The 21707-nt window shown below is 40.4% G+C and overlaps 1 protein-coding gene across 1 annotated transcript; it reads right to left on the bottom strand.

Moving 5' to 3' along the window:
- Positions 1-12885, bottom strand: CNGA1 (cyclic nucleotide gated channel subunit alpha 1). The gene is made up of 8 exons (XM_068542227.1): positions 12773-12885; positions 11599-11715; positions 10256-10318; positions 5498-5539; positions 5300-5410; positions 3612-3719; positions 2729-2835; positions 1-1415 (listed from the first exon to the last, which is right to left on the bottom strand). Exons 1-8 carry the CDS (start codon positions 12877-12879, stop codon positions 1-3), a joined length of 2070 nt encoding a protein of 689 aa, XP_068398328.1. The 5' UTR covers positions 12880-12885.
- Between the last annotated feature and the right edge of the window lie 8822 nt (positions 12886-21707).

Genomic DNA, 21707 nt, shown 5'->3' with positions numbered 1-21707 from the left:
TCAGTCCTGTGTAGAGTCTGTGGGCCCACTTTCAGCTCCAGATACTTCAATAGCTGAAAATTCTGTGTCAATAAGTGGTTTCAGAAATTTCTCAACCTTGGTTAGTCTTTGCTTCAGTTTCTGCTGCATTGACTCATACTCAGCCAGGATCCGAGCAAACTTTGTTTGCAGGAGGTCTACTGACCCCTCCATTCGAGTGACCTTCTCTTCGAGATCTTTAGGATCACTTCCAGCATTTGCAATGTTTATGTCCAGTAGACCATCTTTCATCAAGATTTGCTTCCCTTTCTCTTCTAGCATACATTTGGCATCTGGGTACTCAGTTAGAGCTTCCATGAGGTCATCTTTTGAGAGACAGAACAGATCTGAGTAGCCAATACTTTTAATGTTGGCCGTTCTTCGATTGCCAGCTTTGCTGCCTTTAATGTTAAGGATGCTGATCTCACCAAAGTAGCTGCCATCACTCAATACTACAAACTGAGTGATTCCATCATCTGCCACCACGGCGAGTTTGCCTTCCTTGATGATGTACATCTCTCGTCCAATATCCCCTTTCTTGCAAATGTAATCTCCAGGACTGTAGACTTGGGGTTGTAATTTCAAGACCAACTCCACCAACAGACCAGCTTCACAGTCGGCAAAAATGCGCACCTTTTTTAACGTGTCTAAGTGAACATTGATGGCAATCTCTGCTCTTAGTTTATCAGGCAGGTACTTCAAGACTTCTCTCTCATCCACTGTTTTTTTGTTGGTCCACAGATAGTCAAACCATTTAATAACTCTCTTTTCCATATCTTTGCTTACATTTCGAAAATGCATGTATTGCTTGATCGCATCAATTCTTCCTTGAAATTCTGCTCTGGCTGCATTCATGTTGGAAATCATAGAACCTATGTTACCAACAATGGTGGCAAAAATTAACACTCCAATTAGGAAATCAGCCACCACAAAGACATACTCAGAATCCCTCACAGGAGGTGGTGTTTCACCAATGGTGGTCAAAGTCAGTGTAGACCAGTAAAGGCTGTATACATATTTTCTAGCCAAACGGCCAAATTCAGGATCATTAACATCTGGATAGACCCACGTATCATTTCCAAATCCAACAGCTTTGGAAATAGAGAAGTACACACACGCATTCCAATGGATGATGAGGACAATATACATCACAAGGTTAGAAATCCTGAAGATGTTTGGGTAGTTTGTCCTTGTTTCCGTTCTCTGGAAGAACTCAAACATTCGAGAGATCCTGAACAGTCTGTTTAATCTAATTTCCGGATAGTTCCAGCCCAGATTAAAATACAGCAGATCAGTTGGTATCACTGATACAACATCAAGTTTAAATTGAAAGTTTGATTTATATTTCTCTATGAGTTTAAGCTCTTCCTTCACCAGTAGTCCTTGTTCTAGGTAACCTAAAATAGAAAAAAAAAAAAAAAAAAAAGTAACGTTTTTTCCTTTTTATGCCACTGTTAATTTTTCTAAAGTAACTCTCAACAAACTTCATTGAGTTCAAAACAAGAGTTCATTCCAATGAATATGCTTTTAGCAAGGTAATAAGATATGAGTACTGATCAACATATGGCTGTGGAAAATGTTCTTTTGCAGAAATAAAAAGTAAAGCTTTGTAAGTACAGAAGTGAGAGATTATATGCAATGTATATATACAAGGTATATATACAGACCTCTCTAGATTCAGCATCTTGCCCAGGTAAAGCTATGCCTTTTATGAACAGTGTTCTTGGAAAGTTTTCTTTTTCTAACACTGTGCTTAATTCTTCATGCCACTCTTTTGTCAGAATCCCGGCCCCACCCTTGAAGCTTGGGTACCTCCTTGCTGTTTGACTCTCATGTATATTCTTGCCTTGCCCCTTCAATGTGAAGCATATGTCCTTTGAGGCTTCATTTTCATATCTCTTTCTTGCCCCTCCCAGGCTTCCTTAGACATCTGGGATTTTCCTTTCTCCTAAGCTGCTACCGTGCACCTTGTGTGTTAAACCCAGAATTTCAGTACCGTGATATATTTCACTAGGGAAAAATTTGTTTCTCTTCCTATCCTGGTTACCAGAGCTGTGCATAGGACTGAACTGAAGCATTGCTCCAGTGCACTGATATTACAGAATGTCTTTATTTTACATATTGATTCTTAAAAGTGATACTCTGCATACACAGGTTACCTTTGCATGTGGTAGTACAGAAAATGAGCTTACACCTACTTAACAAGAATACTTAAATCGCAAGCTATCAGATCCTGCCCAGATTATTGGTCAATAATGCCTCACCATGGACCACAAAGTTGAATGAGGATGTACATCCTGTTTCTTATAAAATTTCTAGTACAGCTCTGCTGAGTACAATGACATTTTCCCCCATGCCTCTTCAAGGTATCTCTGTTAGGTAGCAATTACCCTTTCTCAACAGAACTGGCAGAATATTTCTGTTCTCTCTATTCTTCTCTCCTGGTATAAACCCAGTGAACAGAAAAATGGAGGAAAGCCATCAATCCACATCCAGAAGTTTGCCTAATAACATCCTTCTGAATCAGCTGGAGTGGCCTAAGACTGTGGGTGGGTATATGGTACTCTTGCTTTCAAGAGTGCCTTTTCCTCTAAAACAAATTTTTGTGAGTCTTTTTTTTTTTTGAAGAATACTTGAATTAAGAAATTTCAAGTTATACATAGAGATAAAAGCATGAACTTGCAAAATATCCAAAACTGAACATATTTACCTGTCCTTGTTCGTACAAACATATCGAGAAGATAGATTATATCTGATAAGTAATCAAGAATGAGCCAATATTCTAGGTAATCAGACTGAAGTTCATCAAAACATGCTCTGTAAAAGAAAAACTTGTATAAATAAAATGAAATGCGACCAGTTTAAGTAAAAGTCCTCTTTGTATAATTTTTATCACAATGAGAAGTATAACACACTAAGGCTAGGAGGGGTCCTTGGAGTCCATTTAATCAACCATGGCTTTCCCAAATCTATTCCCAAATCTGAGGGTTGGATTTAGTTTTCTCACACTTCTGAATTTCAACATTCTTTCCATTATGCTAGTTAGCTTTGTGAAAACATCAAATGAGAATAAATGACTTCAAGCTAACGTCAAAGTATTTTTGGGTGATACACATTGATATCCAGGTTCATGTTGACTATTTGTACCCAAAATGCCTTGGGAAATCATGCTTGGTCCTGGATGGCTGAGATGTTTACTGTCTAAAAGACAAGGCACCATAGATATCCCTTGGGAAACACATCTTGCTCTATAAAACCTAGATCCTTGATCTTTTTCCAGTCTTGGCAAAATTTTTTTCTTGCAGGCCAAAGAAAATAAAAAGTTTCTCCCAAAGTTCTAATTAAATGATTGAGCAATCAAAAGTTTAAAAGTATCCCCACCCCACCCCCATCCCAGTACTGGATCTCCAAGGATATTGGGAACCAAAGCACCTACTCTTGCTCTTAGGAAAACACATTGAGAATGATGTAACCTCTCTTCACAACCTGTGGTGGAGAAAGGAGGTATGTCCTAAAGAGCTCTATGCCAAACTGTTAAGTCAGTTAACTTGGAACCTAGAAGTGGTTTGAGATCCACAAAAATATATAGACACCTTGCAATAATCATGGTCCAGTTGTACATGACAGGTAAGGTGATGCAAAACAGCCAGTTGTAATATGTGTTTCCCGAGGGATCAATAACCACGACTTTCTTCTTCTCCCTAGCAGCAATTAGAAATAAAGGGGAAGGTTACCAAGGAACAAGAATATTTTTATTTCAAATATCAAATATGGTTATGCCCATCACCTACAATTGATGAATTAGAAATAAGCTGAAGAAGCTCACTCCACAGTGGGAAGACTAGCTTGGTATAAGTGCATTAGTCATAAGAAACTGGTTAGGGAGGGGTGGATAGATAGTTAAATTACTAGTCTTACATTAAACCATACTTTAGACTTTTATTAAAGCCCTTGTTTTACTGTGATGCTGCAGACACTTCTATCACTCCAGCTACTGAGAGAGAACAATGGCATAGATCATGCCGAACTCTGGATATTCCGCAGACCCCTTTGGTAGGCAATGGTTGGTGGGACAATGATGATTTTACCACTCCCCCTACCAGGTAACAAAACAATTGGGGACCACACTGTGAGGGGGAACTCATGGCTTCTTTCTCATCTGTATGGAGAGAAGAATATAACACAATCTAATAAAAAGTGCTTGTTCTTAACTGTGTATGAGGAATTGAGAGGCAATAGAGGGCAGAAGAAAGAAGGAAGGAAGGAACTATATGATCAAAGGGACATTTTTTAAAACTTTCTGGTATCAAATTTATATTTTTAAGGATTTTTTTCTTTTATACAATGTCAACACATTTCTAACAAATAAGTAAACCATCATCTGGTAAAGAGTTTTCTTTGAGTAAGTTTAGAAGACAATATTTTCTTTAATAAAAAGAAAAAAGTTACCTCTGAAAATATCACTCAGCCTTATCCTTGTGAAACTCTAACTCTCAAATGTTTTAAAAAGTTTCTTTCAAATAGCTGATGTTTTGACAACATTTATACTGCTCTCAAAGTTAGGCATGGGGCTTCCCTGGTGGTGCGGTGGTTGAGAGTCTGCCTGCCGATGCAGGGGACACGGGTTCGAGCCCTGGTCTGGGAGGATCCCACATGCCGCGGAGCAACTGGGCCCGTGAGCCACAACTACTGAGCCTGCGCGTCTGGAGCCTGTGCTCCGCAACAAGAGAGGCCACGACAGTGAGAGGCCCGCGCACCGCGATGAAGAGTGGCCCCCGCTCGCCACAACTAAAGAAAGCCCTCGCACAGAAACGAAGACCCAACACAGCCAAAAATAAATAAATTAATTAATTAATTTTAAAAAAAAAATTAGGCATGGCTTTTGCAATGAGACTACTTTACTTTGGATTATTTGCCATACAGTATTTATGACTCAAAAATGTTAATGAAATTATTAAATTTTTATTTCAACTAAAAATATTGATGGTAAGATACTAGAAACCCAATTTTCTTTGGATCCTAAATCTGTCCCAGTGGTAAGTTTATCTTCACCAGTGCTTAAGGAAGGAAATTAACCATGACGCTGAAAATTCTTGACGAGAAAACTAAGGCTACCATTGCTAATTTTAAGGAAATTTGAAAAAAATTAAATTCACATTTGATAAGAATTTATTTAGTCTTTACACCAGGCCTCTTTACTATAAACTTGTGGGAAATTATCCCTGCATCCTAAATCCATCACAAATTTATTCCTAATTTCAATGCCAGTAAAAATACTTACTCTTCTTTCTTGTCTTTGCCTTTCTCCTCTTTTTTTTTCTTGTCTTTGTCCTTTTCTTTCTTCTTTTCCTTTTCTGGGTCCTTTTTATTTTGATTTTTATCATCTGGCTTGCTGAAGAAGTGAGAGATGTAGTTGGTAAAATACAAAAATGTTATGGATAGAAAAATGTGGGGTCATTCATGCCAAAGTCTTACTTACCGCTTCTTTTCTTTTTTCTTTTTCTTTTTTTCTTTTGGTTCTCTATAGAAAAAAACCAATATATCACATAATCAAATTACATTCTGACCTCCATTCTTGTTTACCTTCCTCTCCACTGGGCAAGAATTCTGGGCTTTGTGTTCAAAGACCTGCCCTTGTGCTCAGAGACCAGAAATCTGATCTCCTTATGGCGGGTTCAACAAAAAATAGACATGCACCCAGATAACAGACAAATAAAATTCCTGGGAATTAGTGCATGTGGAAAACTGGAGAAAATGGATATGGATAAAGGCATAAACCCAGGGAGGGAAATTTAAGAAACAAGAGCCCCCAAGAGTGTACTTTCAAAGTCTCAATGTATATCCAAAAAATGGGTATTTAAAATTTAAGCTTCTTGATGTCACTTGTATTTATGCTTGAATAAGAGTTTTGAGAATTTCAAGAAAATGCCATCAATTTTCTTTAGAGGGGTAATCCTGGCTGAAGCAATGTTTTATGAGCAGACAAAAAGCTCTGTGGTAACAGAGTAGAATCCTAATTCGTAGAATCATTCACCAGATTTGAGATCACCTTCTATATACAATTTCTTCTTGAGTGGAGAATATGGGATTAGTGGGCTCTTTCTGCAGTTGGCTTTCTCTATCAGCAGAAGAATGGATTCTGGAGTCAGACAGAGCTAAGGTCATAGTAGGCTGTCATTGTTGGCTCAGATATCTTGGGAAAATGTATTATTCAGACATGAATGATCAGGCATCTCATTACCACTGGGATAGTCAGAGAAGGCTGTTAAAGGGAAGTAGGTCTAAACTTAGGCCTCAGAGTATGGGTAAGAGTTGGAGAGGTTAAGAAGAAGAGAAAGGATGTTAAAGGGAGGGAAATTTTCAGGTGCAAATATACAAATGAACTTAGTCTGGGTAGGAAATGGCCCAGCAGAAGTGGAAAGCTGCTACTAAGGAGAAATAGGAGATAAAATTGACAAGGAGATGAGGCTTGGCACCTAAGGTTGTCATGTACAAACAGAAACAGAACATAAAGTTAGATAAGGTGGAATTTATTGCTATGGGAGTACATTCCTATGATACAAGATTTAACACCCTAACATAGACCTTGGGAGATGGTGCTGGCACACTTCTTGGATGGCTCTTAGAAGCTCAGAAAAGGTGATAGCTCACACTAAGTGAAATATAAATTATAAAATGCTATGGCACATGGTGGAGGAAGGTATCAAAAAGATTCAGAGAAGTGGTAGGCTAAAATGGACATACTAAGTAAGAAAAGTAGCCCACCAACTGATTATGTTCCCTAAGAGGGCTCAGAGTATACAAAAATGACAGGGAATGTGCTGGTGAGAGGGGCACCAGCATTACTGAGAAGCTCACTGGTGCTGTCCTCTGTAGACCAGGGCTGATAGTGAGAGATGCTGAACTGGGTACAGAACTAGATTTCCCTGAGAGCAATAGGGATGACAGGATCTAGAAATCGCAGAGACCAGTGGCAGTGCTTACCCATCAGAAGAGAAATAGGTCTGACAATTGTAATTAGCAGTAAGGCGAGCATAGTAGCCAAGGTCTTAACCCACAGAGCGCTATGGAAGAGGTTAACAGAACACTGTATTCCTAGATAGATGGGCATCTTGTTGACTTGTTAGGGTACTGTTTTACATTTATAATAAAAAACAAATTGGGGATGTATGCTCAGGAGGTTAAGGGCAACTTACCCCAATAAAAAGTCACAACCCCTTGAATAGTTTCTAAACCTGAGCTAGCTCTCAGAAATGAAACCAATCCGAGGAGAAGCCCAGCCCCCATGAAGAAGGACTCTGCAACACCGTGACAAGTATATTCAGTAATGATTTCCCCAGTCTTTCCTCCAAAGAAAACCAATGGTCATTTACTTAAGTAACTGTACACTGGGGGTAAAAAAGAATACCTAGATACATTAAAGGCCATTTTCGCACAGGACCCAAGTTGATATTGAGACCCACGGACTAAAGCATCATTGTGCCCCACCCCCATTAAATTGAGGGACATATGGTGGTTTGGTAGTAATTTGTGGGGCCTCCACTGGGTCTAAGGATGCCCCCTTGTGGTCATTTGTCCAGTTCCTCCATGTAAACATGGAATGCATTTATTTGGTCATTGTCAGAACCCTCATCTCCACTAGTTCCTTGGCTTGTGGAATAAGAGCTAACATAGTGGGGAGGACCAAGTGGAAGCCCTAAAGCTGCCTCCTACCTGCTGGCAAAAAGCAATATTGCAACCTGGACAGGAAAGGAAATGCAATCCTTAAAGACCTAATGCATGCAGGGGTGGTGCTTCTCCATCACACCCCCGTTTAATTCAATGTCTGGCCCCTATTAAAACCAAATGGATCCTGGTGGATGGCAGCAGACTACTGCAAAGCTCCAATTGTAGTCACCGTGGCAGATGTGAAAAACAATACACTCACCCAATCAGTACCATATTCCTAAGGTTCTGGGTCAATCATGGTGAATGTGTTATTTTTAACCACTATCGGGGAAGAGGGTCAGAAACAGTTCGCATTCACATGGGATGGAAAACAGTATGTATTTACACTGCTTTCCAGGGCTATGTTAACTCTCCCTCCCACTGTCATGACATAATCTAGAGGGACCTGGACCATCTGGACATTCCTCAGAGTATCACATTGGTCCACTATATCTATATCAATGACATTATGTTAATTGGGCCCTGAAAGAGGATTATCTAACCATGGGACAGAAAATGGCTGTTGACCATGAGCTGGATCCTGTCAGAACTAACAAGTCATAAGGTTGTATTGCAACCTATCACATGATAAAGTGATGTACTTGGGACTGAGCAGGTGGCTCAGCACCCTCGCCCCATGTCATCTACCACTGCTGCATCGAAGCTATTCCTCCCCCCCGACCCATGGCCATATATTGGGCTTATAGGAACAACTGATGGAGCATGACCTGTGGATGGGTCAGCTTGGCATCTGGATGCAAGCCAAAATGAGCTGTTGTCTACAATACAGCCCTACCTAGAGGTGGCCTTAAAAGATAGTGAGGTTAATCTTACCAATGGCACAACTTGAAGCAGTGCACAATCATCTACTTTGTGGGGAAAAAGCAATGGCCCAAATTAAGAATATACAAGGCGGACTTCCCTGGTGGCACAGTGGTTAAGATTCCACCTGCCCATTCAGGGGACACGGGTTCGAGCCCTGGTCTGGGAAGATCCCACATGCTGCGGAGCAACTAAGCCCATGTGCCACAACTACTGAGCCTGCGCTCTACAGCCTGCGAGCCGCAACTACTGAAGCCCGCGTGCCTAGAGCCCATGCTCTGCAACAAGAGAAGCCACCGCAATGAGAAGCCCGCGCACTGCAACGAAGAGTAGCCCCCGCTCACTGCAACTAGAGAAAGCCCACGCGCAGCAACGAAGACCCAACGCAGCCAAAAATAAATAAATTTATTTAAAAAAAAAAAAAAGAATATACAAGGATTCATGGGCAGTCACAATGCATTGGGTGACTGGTCAGGGACCTGATGAAAAAATATTGCAAGATCGGGAAAAATAATTCTGGAGAATAGGCAGACTGAATGGACTTTATGGGCATGAGCACAAGGTTTTAAAACCTTTGTATCCCATATTAATGCCCATCAAATAGCAGGTGCCATGGAAAAGAAAAGAACAACCAAGGAGACAGAATAAATCAGCCTGTTGACAAAGCCAACCTCTGTCACTGGCATCCCCAATGCTGGCACAATGTGGATACGAATGGAGCAGCCATGGTGGCAGAGATGGAGACTATATATGGGCCCAACACACGAGGTCCCGTTCACCCAGGCGATTTAACTGCTGCTACTGCTGAATGTCCAGTCTTGCAGTTCCAAAGACTAATGCTGTGACTCTAAAAGAGCACCATTACTTGAGGAAAGCAATCAGTCACTTGATGGCAAGTTAATTACACCATGGAAAGGGCATCAAATAATCTTGACTTGAATCAATATATATTACGGATACTAACTTGCTTTTTTGCCTCAGGGCTTTGACCAGTGCCACTAGCCAGTTTTGGTTTCTGCCAGCTCATAGTTTCCCTCTCCCTTGGCTGGCCTTGGCTGAAGGAAGCCACCGTGCTCAAAATTATGCCCCCCTTCCTAGAGGCAGCCCTCATACAATGACTGTGCATGAGTACAAGCCCAGTCCTATTGCCTAACTATGGAACAACTCTGAAGGGCCATCCCTTCTCCAGAGCTCCCCAGGGCATCACATGGCACATCAACTCTATTCTCTGAAGTTCAGCTTCTCCCTCTACCCAATCCTACTCCCCTAACTCCCTTCTAGGTATCATTTCCGAGAGCACTCCCAATAAACCTCTGTATACAAACCTCCTTCTCAGAGACTGTCTCCTGGGAAACTTGACCTAAGACACATTGGCTCAGAATGGGAAGGATTAATGATGTTTTATTTATTTTGTCAGCCACCCTAACCCTAACCACATGGAGGGGCAATTTCACATATGCTATAGACATGGTTTTTCTACACGTATTCAAATACATACATACGTACATACATATTACTTGTAACATGAGTAGCTACATTTTTCAGGAGGAAATAACCAAATGACAAAATAATGGAAAAACTTTGCCATTGGATTAGATAGAGTTTGCCTAATAAATATCTGCAGTGTAACACATTCAGATGTATTTCTACCTTTTTACTGTCTTTCTTTAAAAACAAAGGTGTGGTTTACCATTGTCAATGTACTTACTGCTCCTTATTGCTGCTGTTGTTAACATTGAAAAGTGCAATGGCTCCAGGCAAGTACTGCTCCCTGGGAAATGAAAAAGCACAGTGAAATCAGAATAGTCACCATGTGTATAATGTCCATAGTAAATAAACAGTCTTAAAGAACAAATACTTTTGAGGTTCTACCCATTACTAACTAGTGCCTAGATAATTTTTGAAAATATAGAGTCTCCACGAAGTATGAGTTGCTGAATATCAGTGCCATGAACCAAAGTAATTAATAAATGTTTATTAACCAATGCTCACAATGCATCCCATTACCATCCTCCACACACTGAGTAAGCCAGCTTGGATGCTCCTAACGCCCAGAAAGCGATTAAGACTTAGATTGTCCGGGAAGATAGGAAGGGAAGACAAGACAAATGAAAACAGCATGAAAGCTGAAGGTGGTCAGTGAGAAAAGAAACAGGAGGGGGAAAAAAAAAGAGGGAAAAAAACAAAGTAGAAGTAAGTATGTTTGACAGGATGGGAACCCCTGACCCACACCAATACCACACTCCTTCCACACTCTCAGGGTCACATGTTTGAAGTTTCCACAAGTGCTTTTTTCCCTAAGGATTTTTTTTAGCTTTTCTCTTCTCGTTACTCACCCTAATGCTCTGCTTTCCTGAAAGTAGGATTGAATGGAAGAGAGCATTTTTAGAGAACGACAGCTAAACCCTCTCACATATAATTGGAAGAAGGATCAGAAAGAAGGAGGAAATCAGAGAGGACTCAGGCATGAGGTTTCCTAAGGGACAGACACGGGTCTCAGGGAAAATGATCAGCAAGGGTATTCATGGCTTGGAGCCCCATGGACATGAATTATCATCAGGCAGTGGCAGTTTCCCAAGAGAAGAAGAGGGTAAGGAACAGAAGTAGCAATTTACTCCCGAGATCCTGCAGAGTAGCTGGGTAGCAGGAGTGTTGGCCAAGCCCACTGAGTGGAAGAGTAGAACACCTTTCTTTCATCTAAATAATAGTTTAAAAACTGATGTGGGGGGCTTCCCTGGTGGTGCAGTGGTTGAGAATCCGCCTGCCAATGCAGGGGACACAGGTTCGAACCCTGGTCTGGGAGGATCCCACATGCCGCGGAGCAACTAGGCCCGTGCACCACAACTACTGAGCCTGAGCGTCTGGAGCCTGTGCTCCGCAACAAGAGAGGCCGCGATAGTGAGAGGCCCGCGCACCGCGATGAAGAGTGGCCCCCGCTCGCTGCAACTAGAGGAAGCCTTCACACAGAAACGAAGACCCAACACAGCCAAAATAAATAAATAAATTTAAAAAAAAAACAACTGATGTGGAGGGATAGATCATACTGCTCACCTCTGTGATGGCCGTCCCCTTCCATGTCTACTACTTCTAAAGGAATCCCTTGCATGAGGGTTTTCACTCTCTGATTCTTCAAATATAGAGGCACTGTCATCATCATCAGAAAAGGAGCTATGGTTCAATAGGAGGCAGAGATTAATTAGATCAGTGCTTTAAACCATTGTGGGGGAACAACACGTCTCATTTCTCATCTCTTCTCTTTCTCTCTCAAATGAACACAGACAACAGTTTTTAATAATAGTGAAATGAGAACTGTTCAGAATACACAGAATTAGATAGAGTATATGCACAATCCAGTAAAATATGTGTAATTAAGAAAGTACTTTCTAGGTCTTCCATATTTGTATTGTTTGATGCATTGATTAGTTAATATTTATCAAATAGAAAGTATGATATCTGTACTTCAGGTCATATTATACAGTTTTCTGAACCTGTAATAACATTTCCTTCCACTAAAAGTAAATTCAACCACATTTATACAAATTCTATTCATTTATAGGGTGACCACTTTAAATTATACTTTTAAAACATGTTAGCAGTTCACACTTTGTATTTTTTTTTCACATTTCTCTATGGTAATGTTATCCCTTTAGATGTGAAATGTCTCATGAAGAAAGGTCTTGCCAGTGACTAAGGAAGTATTTGGCAAAGGTGCATCTAAAGAATCACCACAATAATATCTATGTTCATTTGTTAGATAAGTTATGCTGTCCTAAAGAATAAATAAATTCACTAAATTAAATAAAGTACAAAGTTCAAGGTTTCAAATTAAAAGTTAAACTGAAATTAAGCTTAGTTAAATTGAAGAACTTTGGCTGGTATTAAAAATACATAGGGACTTCCTTGGTGGTGCAGTGGTTAAGAATCCACCTGCCGATGAAGGGGACACAGGTTCGATCCCTGGGCCAGGAAGATCCCACATGCCGCAGAGCAGCTAAGCCTGTGCGCCACACCTACTGAGCCTGTGTGCCACAACTACTGAAGCCCGCACACCTAGAGCCTGTGCTCCACACAAAGAGAAGCCACCACAATGAAAAAGCCCGTGCACCACAACGAAGAGTAGCCCCCGCTCACTGCAACTAGAGAAAGCCTGTGCACAGCAACGAAGACCCAACACAGCCAGAAAAAAAAAAAAAAAAAACACACATAGAAAAAAGCATGCATTTACCTGCATGCTCCATTTTCCATCCTTCTTATTTCCTTTTCAATGTCTGGTACGATCACATTGGGAATGTTTAAAAAAGAGCGCCGTGTATTGATGATAATTTTCTTCATGGTTAGCTTAATAGGTGGGGAGAAAAAAAGTCTTGTTAGTAGGAAGACTTTTTATATACTTACATATGTAATCAAAAGTTTCACTCTACCATTCTTCTAAGGCTGAAATAACAATCTTATTTCCAGTTATATGTAGGAATTATTTTTTAATAGAATACAGTCATGATCCAAGCACTTAATTATCACTAGTCAGGTTTTTGTGTATTTTTTTAAATTCAAGGGTTTTGTGTATTTTTTAAAATTCAGAGGTGTAGAACTCTTTTTTTTTAAATTTGGATTTACTCCAGCTTTGAAATATTTAGGCAATGTAGGTGTGGAACAAAACTATGGGGACCTCACAGGCACATCCAACAATTAAGTAACAATGAAAAGCAGTAAAATAAAATACCAAAATGGGTGTAATCAACTGTGAATTTCTACAGGCATTCCAGAAAAAAAAAAGGGTCTCAAGTGGTATTCAAATTTTGGAGTGAATAAAGATACAACTGATCCACATTTCAACAAGTCCCCCTAAATTATTCTGGTACACATAGCGCTCAGCTTCCCGGGCAACCACTTCAGGCATCAGGAAAACGCCAAGAATAAAGTGACCTTGAGCTCCAAATCTGTCCTGGCAGCAGGTTCCAGCTCAGCTTCAGGCAACATGAATGGCACGTGGGCACACTCGCTCTTGCCTTCTTTCCTGAGGCTCTGCCGGCGTCCAATGACAACGTCCCTGCACCCATGACTGGCCCCAAGAACTTCACCTGGCCTTCAGTGTGCTGCAGTGACGTGGCCTGGAACTTGGAGAAGTCCCTGGTGGGCCCCAACAATGTGCCTGTGCACGGGTACAGCCACTGCTTTCCAACCAGGGACATGGAGCCCAACGTTGAAGCCCTGTCATCCTGAGGGCCCAGCTGTGCCCAGGATTCTCCTCCAACCCCTGCTGCTTGGCAGTCACAGCGCTGCCCTCTGGGGATTTCATCTCTAAGGGTGTTTCCTCCAAACGTGCATGGAGATAACACCTGATGTCCAGGAAAATGGGCCTAGATGGGTGCTAGGCGTCCATCCCAGCCTCCCCTCTCCCAGACCAAGGCTCCCCACTAATAAAGTGCTAGGTGTCAGCGCAAAAACAAAAGGACACTGTGGATTTTTTAAAATGTTGCTGTTTCAGTAAACAAAGAATGTTGTCTGCCATTCCAGTAAACAACAGATGAATGTTGCCCGCTATCCAGCCATCAGCCACTGCAGTTGCCAGGGTAGGTGCGCCCTGGGGGGAATTCAGGATGGAGAAAACAGGACACTGGCCCTAGATAGTTAAGATGCATATCAAAGGAATGATTTCAATGAGCCCAGACTCTTGACTCTTCCCATACATAGAAAAGCACTAAAATCATTAACTTGAGAAGTCTGTTTTTTTGTGATTAACAGTCATCTTTTGATGTTCAACTACATGATTTTTTTTTTTTTCCCAGCAAAAACTCCTATATATTCTTGTTCCTCCCTTACCTCTTTGGATCAGTCCCTCAGAGTTATCTGAGAGGTTGCCTTCCCGGACTATAGTCCTCAGTAATGTCCCCGAATAAAATATAATTCTCAACTTTTAAGTTGTGTGTTTTTTCCAGTCGACAAAACAAAAACCCAGTATCTGTTCACGGGCTCCAAGAACACCAGCTCTTGTACTGAATGTCACTGGCTATGGTCCTGCTGATGAAGACCCAAAGAAGGCCAACATGCTGAGAGGATGACTGGGGTGCTGGACAACTTCAGCAGGTACCAAACCTCCACCTAATCCTCTGTGGCTGGTTATCCATCCATCCCTCCCCTCCACCACAACACACACCCCGTAACCTGTACTCCCAGGTTTTTATTATACAGATTGGGGATTTTTCCTTTGTTATTTTTCTACCACCGATCTCTGGGTTTTGGAGGGAAACTTGCCCTTTGTTATGAATAAAATAGAAAAGCAAAAACCAAAAAAAGAAAAAGAAAAAAATCATTTGATGTGGGAAAATGTAAAAAGCACACTTCATTCTTTAAAACATTACATCTTCCAGTGAGGATAGCCATAAATAACGCTCTTTATTTCACCCTAGTATTCATACAACTAATGAAAACAACTAGCAGCCAGTAGTCAATAAATAGTAAACAGAGAATTTTTGTAATGTCTGTTAATAAAAGTGTGCACATATTTTAAAATGTAATTAAAGTAAGTTTTAAAGAAACAACGACTTTAAGAAGAGAATTGTTTCATTGACTCCTTTTCAGCAACAGCATGGATATTCTGGTTATATTTATAGCATGCTGGCTTCCTATTGTCGTCAATCACCACTCCTTCTGGGAGACCCCGTGCCTTATGATTAGGAAAAGGAGAATATATGATTATTTCATCCATCACAACATAGAAAAAACTACGTGAGTAAAAAAGATGAAACAAGGACAACTAATATTATCCAATATGTCAGAATGAACCAAACCTGGGCTTTGCTTGGACCTGAAGAAAAAAAAGAATCACTTCCCTTGTCCCATAATTTCTTGTTGGCCTAAGTGCTCTACATAGGAAAAAACTTTTTTTTATATCACACAATCACTCTTTAATACATATTCACTCTAGGAAAAAAGAAAACAGAAAATATAAATAGAAAAATAAAGATACTCAAAATTCCACACCAGACCGTATAATTATTTATCAACACCTTTTCTCCACTGCTTTTATGGTTTCCTCTTTCACATTTAGATTTTAATCTATCAAATTTATTTTGGTGTAAGGTGTGAGGTAGGGATTCAACTTTATATTTTCTAAATGACTAGTCAATAGTATAAATAGCACTAAATCAATAACCAATAGTCCATCTTTTCCCTACTGGTTTGAAATGTCATCATTCTAAATTTGCCTTGCCGACCATAAAGATTTTGATGGAGTTTGCATTAAAATTATAAAATAAGTTGGGAAATTATTTTCCTTTATGTTTTTGAAAAAGTTTCTACATATAGATCCTACATATTTATTAATTTCTAGATGTTTTGTATTTCTGTTTCTATTAAGATAGTTAAGATAGTTTTCCCTTGATTTTTAACTCATTGCTTTTGCTATATCATAAAAATATTTTATTTATTTATTTATTTTGAAACCAGCCAACTTAACTGAGCTTTACAAAAATCATTTCTAATAGTTTTTCTGTTAAATAATTTCTGTTTTCAGTAACGCAATCATAGTACTTACACAAATTATTCTTTCCTCTTTTTCATGAGGTATTTAGCTTTGATGTCTAGTTACCTTGACGAAAAATTCCAGAACATAACAAGTAACAATCTTTTTTTCTTTTTTTTTTGCCCACGCAGCATGCAGGATCTTAGTTCCCTAACCAGGGATCAAAACCGTGCCCCCTGCAGTGGAAGCACGGAGTCTTAACCACTGGACCCCCAGGGAAGTCCCACAAGTAACAGTCTTGATATCCTGATATCAAAACTGTCTTAAGAGATACCTAGTGTGGTTCTTGGCTTTATGAGAATGTTCTAGAGTTTCATTCTTATGCATATTGCTGACTGTTGGCTTAAGAGAGATGTTTGATTCATGTTAGAGAAATCTCCATTTATTCATATTTTACCAATTTTTAAAAATTAGAAATTGGAATAAATGTTGATTTTTATTAAGGCTCTCTTCCTTTTATAGAAATAATCCTTTTTTTCCTTTTAATTTTCCCTATTAACATGATGAGCTACTTTAATAAATTATTTTTAATAGTTATAGAATAAACTCCTTTTGATTATGGTAAGTTCTTTTCATATGTATTGAACCCTAGCTGCTAATATTTTATTTTTAATTTTTGCGTTAAAAATTTTTTCATGTATTAAAGGTAAAATTTGTAGTTTGAGGAAGGATTTTTAATAGTAATTGTTGATTCTTTTCATATACTTTTCAACTCTTTTGGTCTCATAGGATTGTTAACAAGACATCTGAAAAGAACCAAAATATTCTTCTTTTAGAGAATTCATTGCTTTGCTGGTTTTCAAACATGAATCTTTGAATAAAAATTTGCAAATCAAAAGGAAACAACTGCTTTTAGAAAGTAAGTTTCAGATTCCATTTTTAAATGAATCATAAAAATTTCTCCCTGAGGCTTCCCTGGTGGCGCAGTGGTTGAGAATCTGCCTGCTAATGCAGGGGACAAGGGTTCGAGCCCTGGTCTGGGAAGATCCCACATGCCGCGGAGCAACTAGGCCCGTGAGCCACAACTGCTGAGCCTGCGCGTCTGGAGCCTGTGCCCCGCAACAAGAGAGGCCGCGATAGTGAGAGGCCCGCGCACCGCGATGAAGAGTGGCCCCCGCTTGCCGCAACTAGAGAAAGCCCTCGCACAGAAACGAAGACCCAACACAGCCATAAATAAATAAATAAATAAAAATTAAAAAAAAAAAATTTTTTTTTAAAATTTCTCCCTTATGTGAGGCTGTAAAAAAACTTCACAAAGCTAAAGCAAAGCAAACGATTGAGAAAATCTTATGAACAATTCAGACAAAATTAACTTGGAACATAAACTATGAATGCCCAGGAAGCAGTCAGGCTCTGACTTGGGTTTGAAACCTGCCTCTACCACTTATTTGTTGAATGAACTCAAGTGAGCTTTTTAACCTCACTGAGCCTTAGTTTTTATCTTTTTCATATCAAATAGCAGAAAGATATGCTGTGCACCCACACACACACAAACCCACACATACAAACATAATTAATTATGAGGCAGAGGTTTTCTAAATTTAGTATGAATGATACCTGTGAAGCTTGTTTAAAATGCAGATTCCAGGGCCCTGCCCTCAGAGTATGAATGAGGAATGACATGGGCCACAGGAATCTACAATTTTATCAAACACCGTTAAGTAATTCTGTTTCAGTTCCTGTATCACACTTACAGAAACATTACTCTATGCTATTGGCCCTTGGTGCACGGCCCCAGTCATATCTGTATTTCTGAATACAGTAGTGGGAAAGCTAAAATAATGGTCAAGAAAGGCTTCAAGGCAGGAGGAGGAGGAGGAGGAGGGGGAGGGGGAGGAGGAGGGGAAGGACAAGGAGGGAAGGAAGGAAGGAAGGAAGGAAAGAAGGAAGACGGGAAGAAGGAAAGGAAGAAAGAAAGAATGAGGGTCTATATTGGAAAAAAGTGAAACTATATTTTCAGATAAAATGATAGTATATGTAAACAACACTTAAAAATCTATAGAAAAATATTAGAACAAATAAGTGAACTTAGCAAGGTCACATGACAAAAAGTCAATGTAAAAAGAGTTCATTTTATTTCTGTATGTTAGCAATGAATAATTAGAAAATGAAATTAAAATGAAACATATACATTCCAAGAAATGAATGTCTATGTCCAATTCAAGAAATAAATACTATGTACAAAGTTCTCTGCCAGATGCTGTCAGAAAGAAGCCCAAATATGATTATGGCCCTAAAGAGCTCACAACTAGTATTGGGGAACAAGGCAAGAGCACCACACTGAATAAAAGGTTGGGGACCCATAAAAGAAACTAAAATAAGTGTTAATAATTGTCAGTCACCTCTTCAATTTCAAAGATTACTTTTCCTTTGTTTCAAAATTAGTGAAATATTAAAATTATTATTTTAATAGTGTTTATTATGAGAAAAATTTGATAGCTGAAAAAAGGGAAATTTGAACACAGAGGGAAGACTGTGGGGATACACAAAGAAAACACTATGTGGAGATGGAGGACTCGAGTGATGCATCCACAAACCAAGGAATACCTGCGGCTGCCAGAAGCTAGAAGAGAGGCGTAGAACAGATTCTTCCCTCGTGCCTTCAGAGGGAGCATGGCCTCACCAGTTTCTTGACGTGGTACTTCTGGCTTCTAGAACTGAGACGATAAATCTCTGTCGTTTTAAGCCAATACAGGGTGAAAAGGGATCTGGAGGGTCAAACAGCTGCTATCCAGCACACAGAGATGGCAGGCCAGGGGTGCTGTGGGACCCAAGGGGAGATGTACCAAATCCTCTGCAGTGAGCTTGAGATAAAGCTTCCTGAAAAGGCAAGGCTGGAGAGACCTTGGACAAAGAGCAGGTACCTGTCCAGCATACCACAACGTGGAGCAACATGCTAGGTAGAAGCAGCAGCAAGTACAGAAAAACAAACATGTGAGAGAGCAGGGTGCCTTCAGGAAACCACAGCAGATCAAATCATGAATAATATGGTTCTGTGAGTAAATGACAAGAAAAGAGGTGGAGAGGAAGGCAGGGGTTGATTCACTACCTGCATTGGATGCTCTGTTACCTTAACAAGGATGAGGAGTCCCTGGAGGATTCCAAGTGGGGCCATGTCCAGTTTTCCAATTGGGTGAGGCAACAGAAAAGAGCTGGGGTAGGAATCTGTGGAAGGATTACGGGTATCCCTGGGTCCCAACTGATGCAACAGCGTACACGGTGCTGTGATCTCTCACCATGCCTAGTAGTTCAGGTAGGAAAAAGCCCAAAAGGCAGATACCTGGAATGATCTGAGATTAGGGTCAGCAGTTGGGGTGGAGGGACAAGGGGGCAGAGGAGGTAAGGAGAGACTCATCTAAATAAAAAATCACAGACCTTAAGCTGAAGGAGGGACGGGATGATAGGAAGGAAGGATTTATTAGAAAGTTGAAGATCAAGGGGACAAATATCTCAATAAGGTTGAAGAACAGGTTTAGTGAGAAAGAGAGTAAGAGCTGGAAACAGAGGAAGCTGTGTTCAGGAAATAAGATGCTGTACTAGAGGTTACAATGGTGGAGGTGAAGCACCTTGGAGTCAAGGACTCAGGTGACCACGGTGGAGAGGCTGAAGCAAAGGGAAGAAAAGAACTTGTGAAGTTAGGGACCCAGATGTCTCGGATGCATCACATTTCATAGCTGTGGAGGCTGCCCAGAATGACAGTGAGACTCAGTAGGAAAGGGACATCTGAACGGTAGGTGCCATATTATTTGATGAATGTGGAGCAGCAATTGGCAGGTCAGCAGATGCCCAAGACCAGCTCCAGTGGGAAGAGAGTGGAAAAAGAAAAGGGTGTAGGATTTAGGAGAGGCAGTCGAGAGGTCGGAAAATGTCAGCTTCTTTCTAAGTGGATCAGGTGTGCCTAGTCTATGCATCATCTGAATCTGTCCAAATTCTAAACAGTTCTTCAGACTTGAAGTGAAATATTTCTGATTGCTTCGGGGAGAACGCCTCTGGGAAGTGTTCATGAGTCCTTCCCACCTGGGTATGACAGATTTAGGCAGGATGAGAACAGGCGAGTGAGAAAGAACTTCTACGTGTTGCCCATTCTCTGCATCAGTCCACCTCTTTCAGCCTCTGTTACTCACTTTGAGACCACAGAAACAAAGAGACAAAGGTAAGAAATGTCTATGGAGAGCCTGCTACAGGTCAGGCATTACATCAGGTTAGCATATTTAATTCACATAAGAATCTGAAGCATGGCTTTATCTTCTCCGTTTCACAGGGGAAGATATGAAGCTCAGAGAGGATAAAGGATTTGCCCAGGGTCATGTGACCACGCTGGTATGCACAAACAGGTTGCAAAGCTCAAGCTCTTTCCTGCACTGCTCAGAAAAGGCGTGATATAGGAACTCAGTCACCAGTGGCCCCAAATGACACTTGTTTGTCCCTGCTTCATTCCTGTCGGTGCGGGCTTCTCCACAGAAGTGTGCTTTTTGGATTCAGTCAATTACTTACAATGCAGTGATATAAACTCAAAAAGCATGTCTTAAAACATTGACTTAAGCAAAAGGGTGGCCTTGGGGGTTTTAACTTCCAGTGATATCCTTGAGGAGCCCAAGCCACCCCCAAATAATACACTTAAAAAAAAAAAAAAAAGTTGATTTGGTAAATAAATATAGCTTTAAAATAAGTTCCTAGTGCCCACCAGATGGCTGCCCTAAGCCCTTATTTTGTAGAAATTCTGAATCCACTATTAGTCCTAGGAAAAATACCAGAAAGGATTTTCCTGTAATTTCACTAGACTGACCACTTTAAGAGAAGGGCTACTTTTTGTTTTGTGTTTCATTCATATATATCCTTAGCTTTAAGAACAGTGCATTGAACCTAGCAAGTACCCAATTATGTTTGTGGAAAGAATGAATAAATGAATTAATGCAGGTCAAAGGGAGCAGGGGTGGAAATGATGAGGAAATGAATCCAAATCATCTCTGCTTTGCTACTACTCCAACCTCTTTTTTAAAGTCTCCTTCCCCACTTCCTCTGTTTATCACTTTCTCCCAACCCATAAAACCCTGGTGCAGCGAGTCAGGACTGTAAGGACACTTGAATCTGATAATCCTGCAGCCACTAGAAAGGTGGCATGGATATGGATCTCACTTTTTCACCAATCAGTAATAAGTTCTAGACTGCCAAAGCGCCAGAGTGCCCCAGCACTCTGCCCCAGCAATTTTTTCCGCTGTGTCCTTCCATTTATAGTAGTAGGACCACATATTACATAGAAATTAGTAATATGCACAGTCCCACATTCAACATCCTGCACTGCTGAGAAACAAACAGGATCGTACTTTCACCCATTTTCTTCCATAAAGTTCTACCTTCACTTCGATGCAGGTATCTCCCAATTTCACCTAAGCAGCCCTGACCACCCTCCTTGGCTCCTATACTGTATTTCATTCATTAATTCACTGCAAAAATTTTGAATACCTCCTATTAGCCAAGCCCCTTTCATTTACTTTCTGAAGCAGCCACTTCAGAGCCCTGTGTCCAGTGTGTCCGAAAATGGACTTTCACTTCTTTCCCTGTCAAACCAGCTCTTCTTCCTGACTTGGCTATTTCTGGTTGTAGAATCATTGTTCTTTCATGTACTTAATTCACTGAA

This window comes from Eschrichtius robustus, chromosome 4, assembly GCF_028021215.1.
Source record: "Eschrichtius robustus isolate mEscRob2 chromosome 4, mEscRob2.pri, whole genome shotgun sequence".
In the NCBI taxonomy this organism is placed as follows: Eukaryota; Metazoa; Chordata; class Mammalia; order Artiodactyla; family Eschrichtiidae; genus Eschrichtius; species Eschrichtius robustus.
This window is presented reverse-complemented; position numbering and strand designations above follow the sequence as displayed.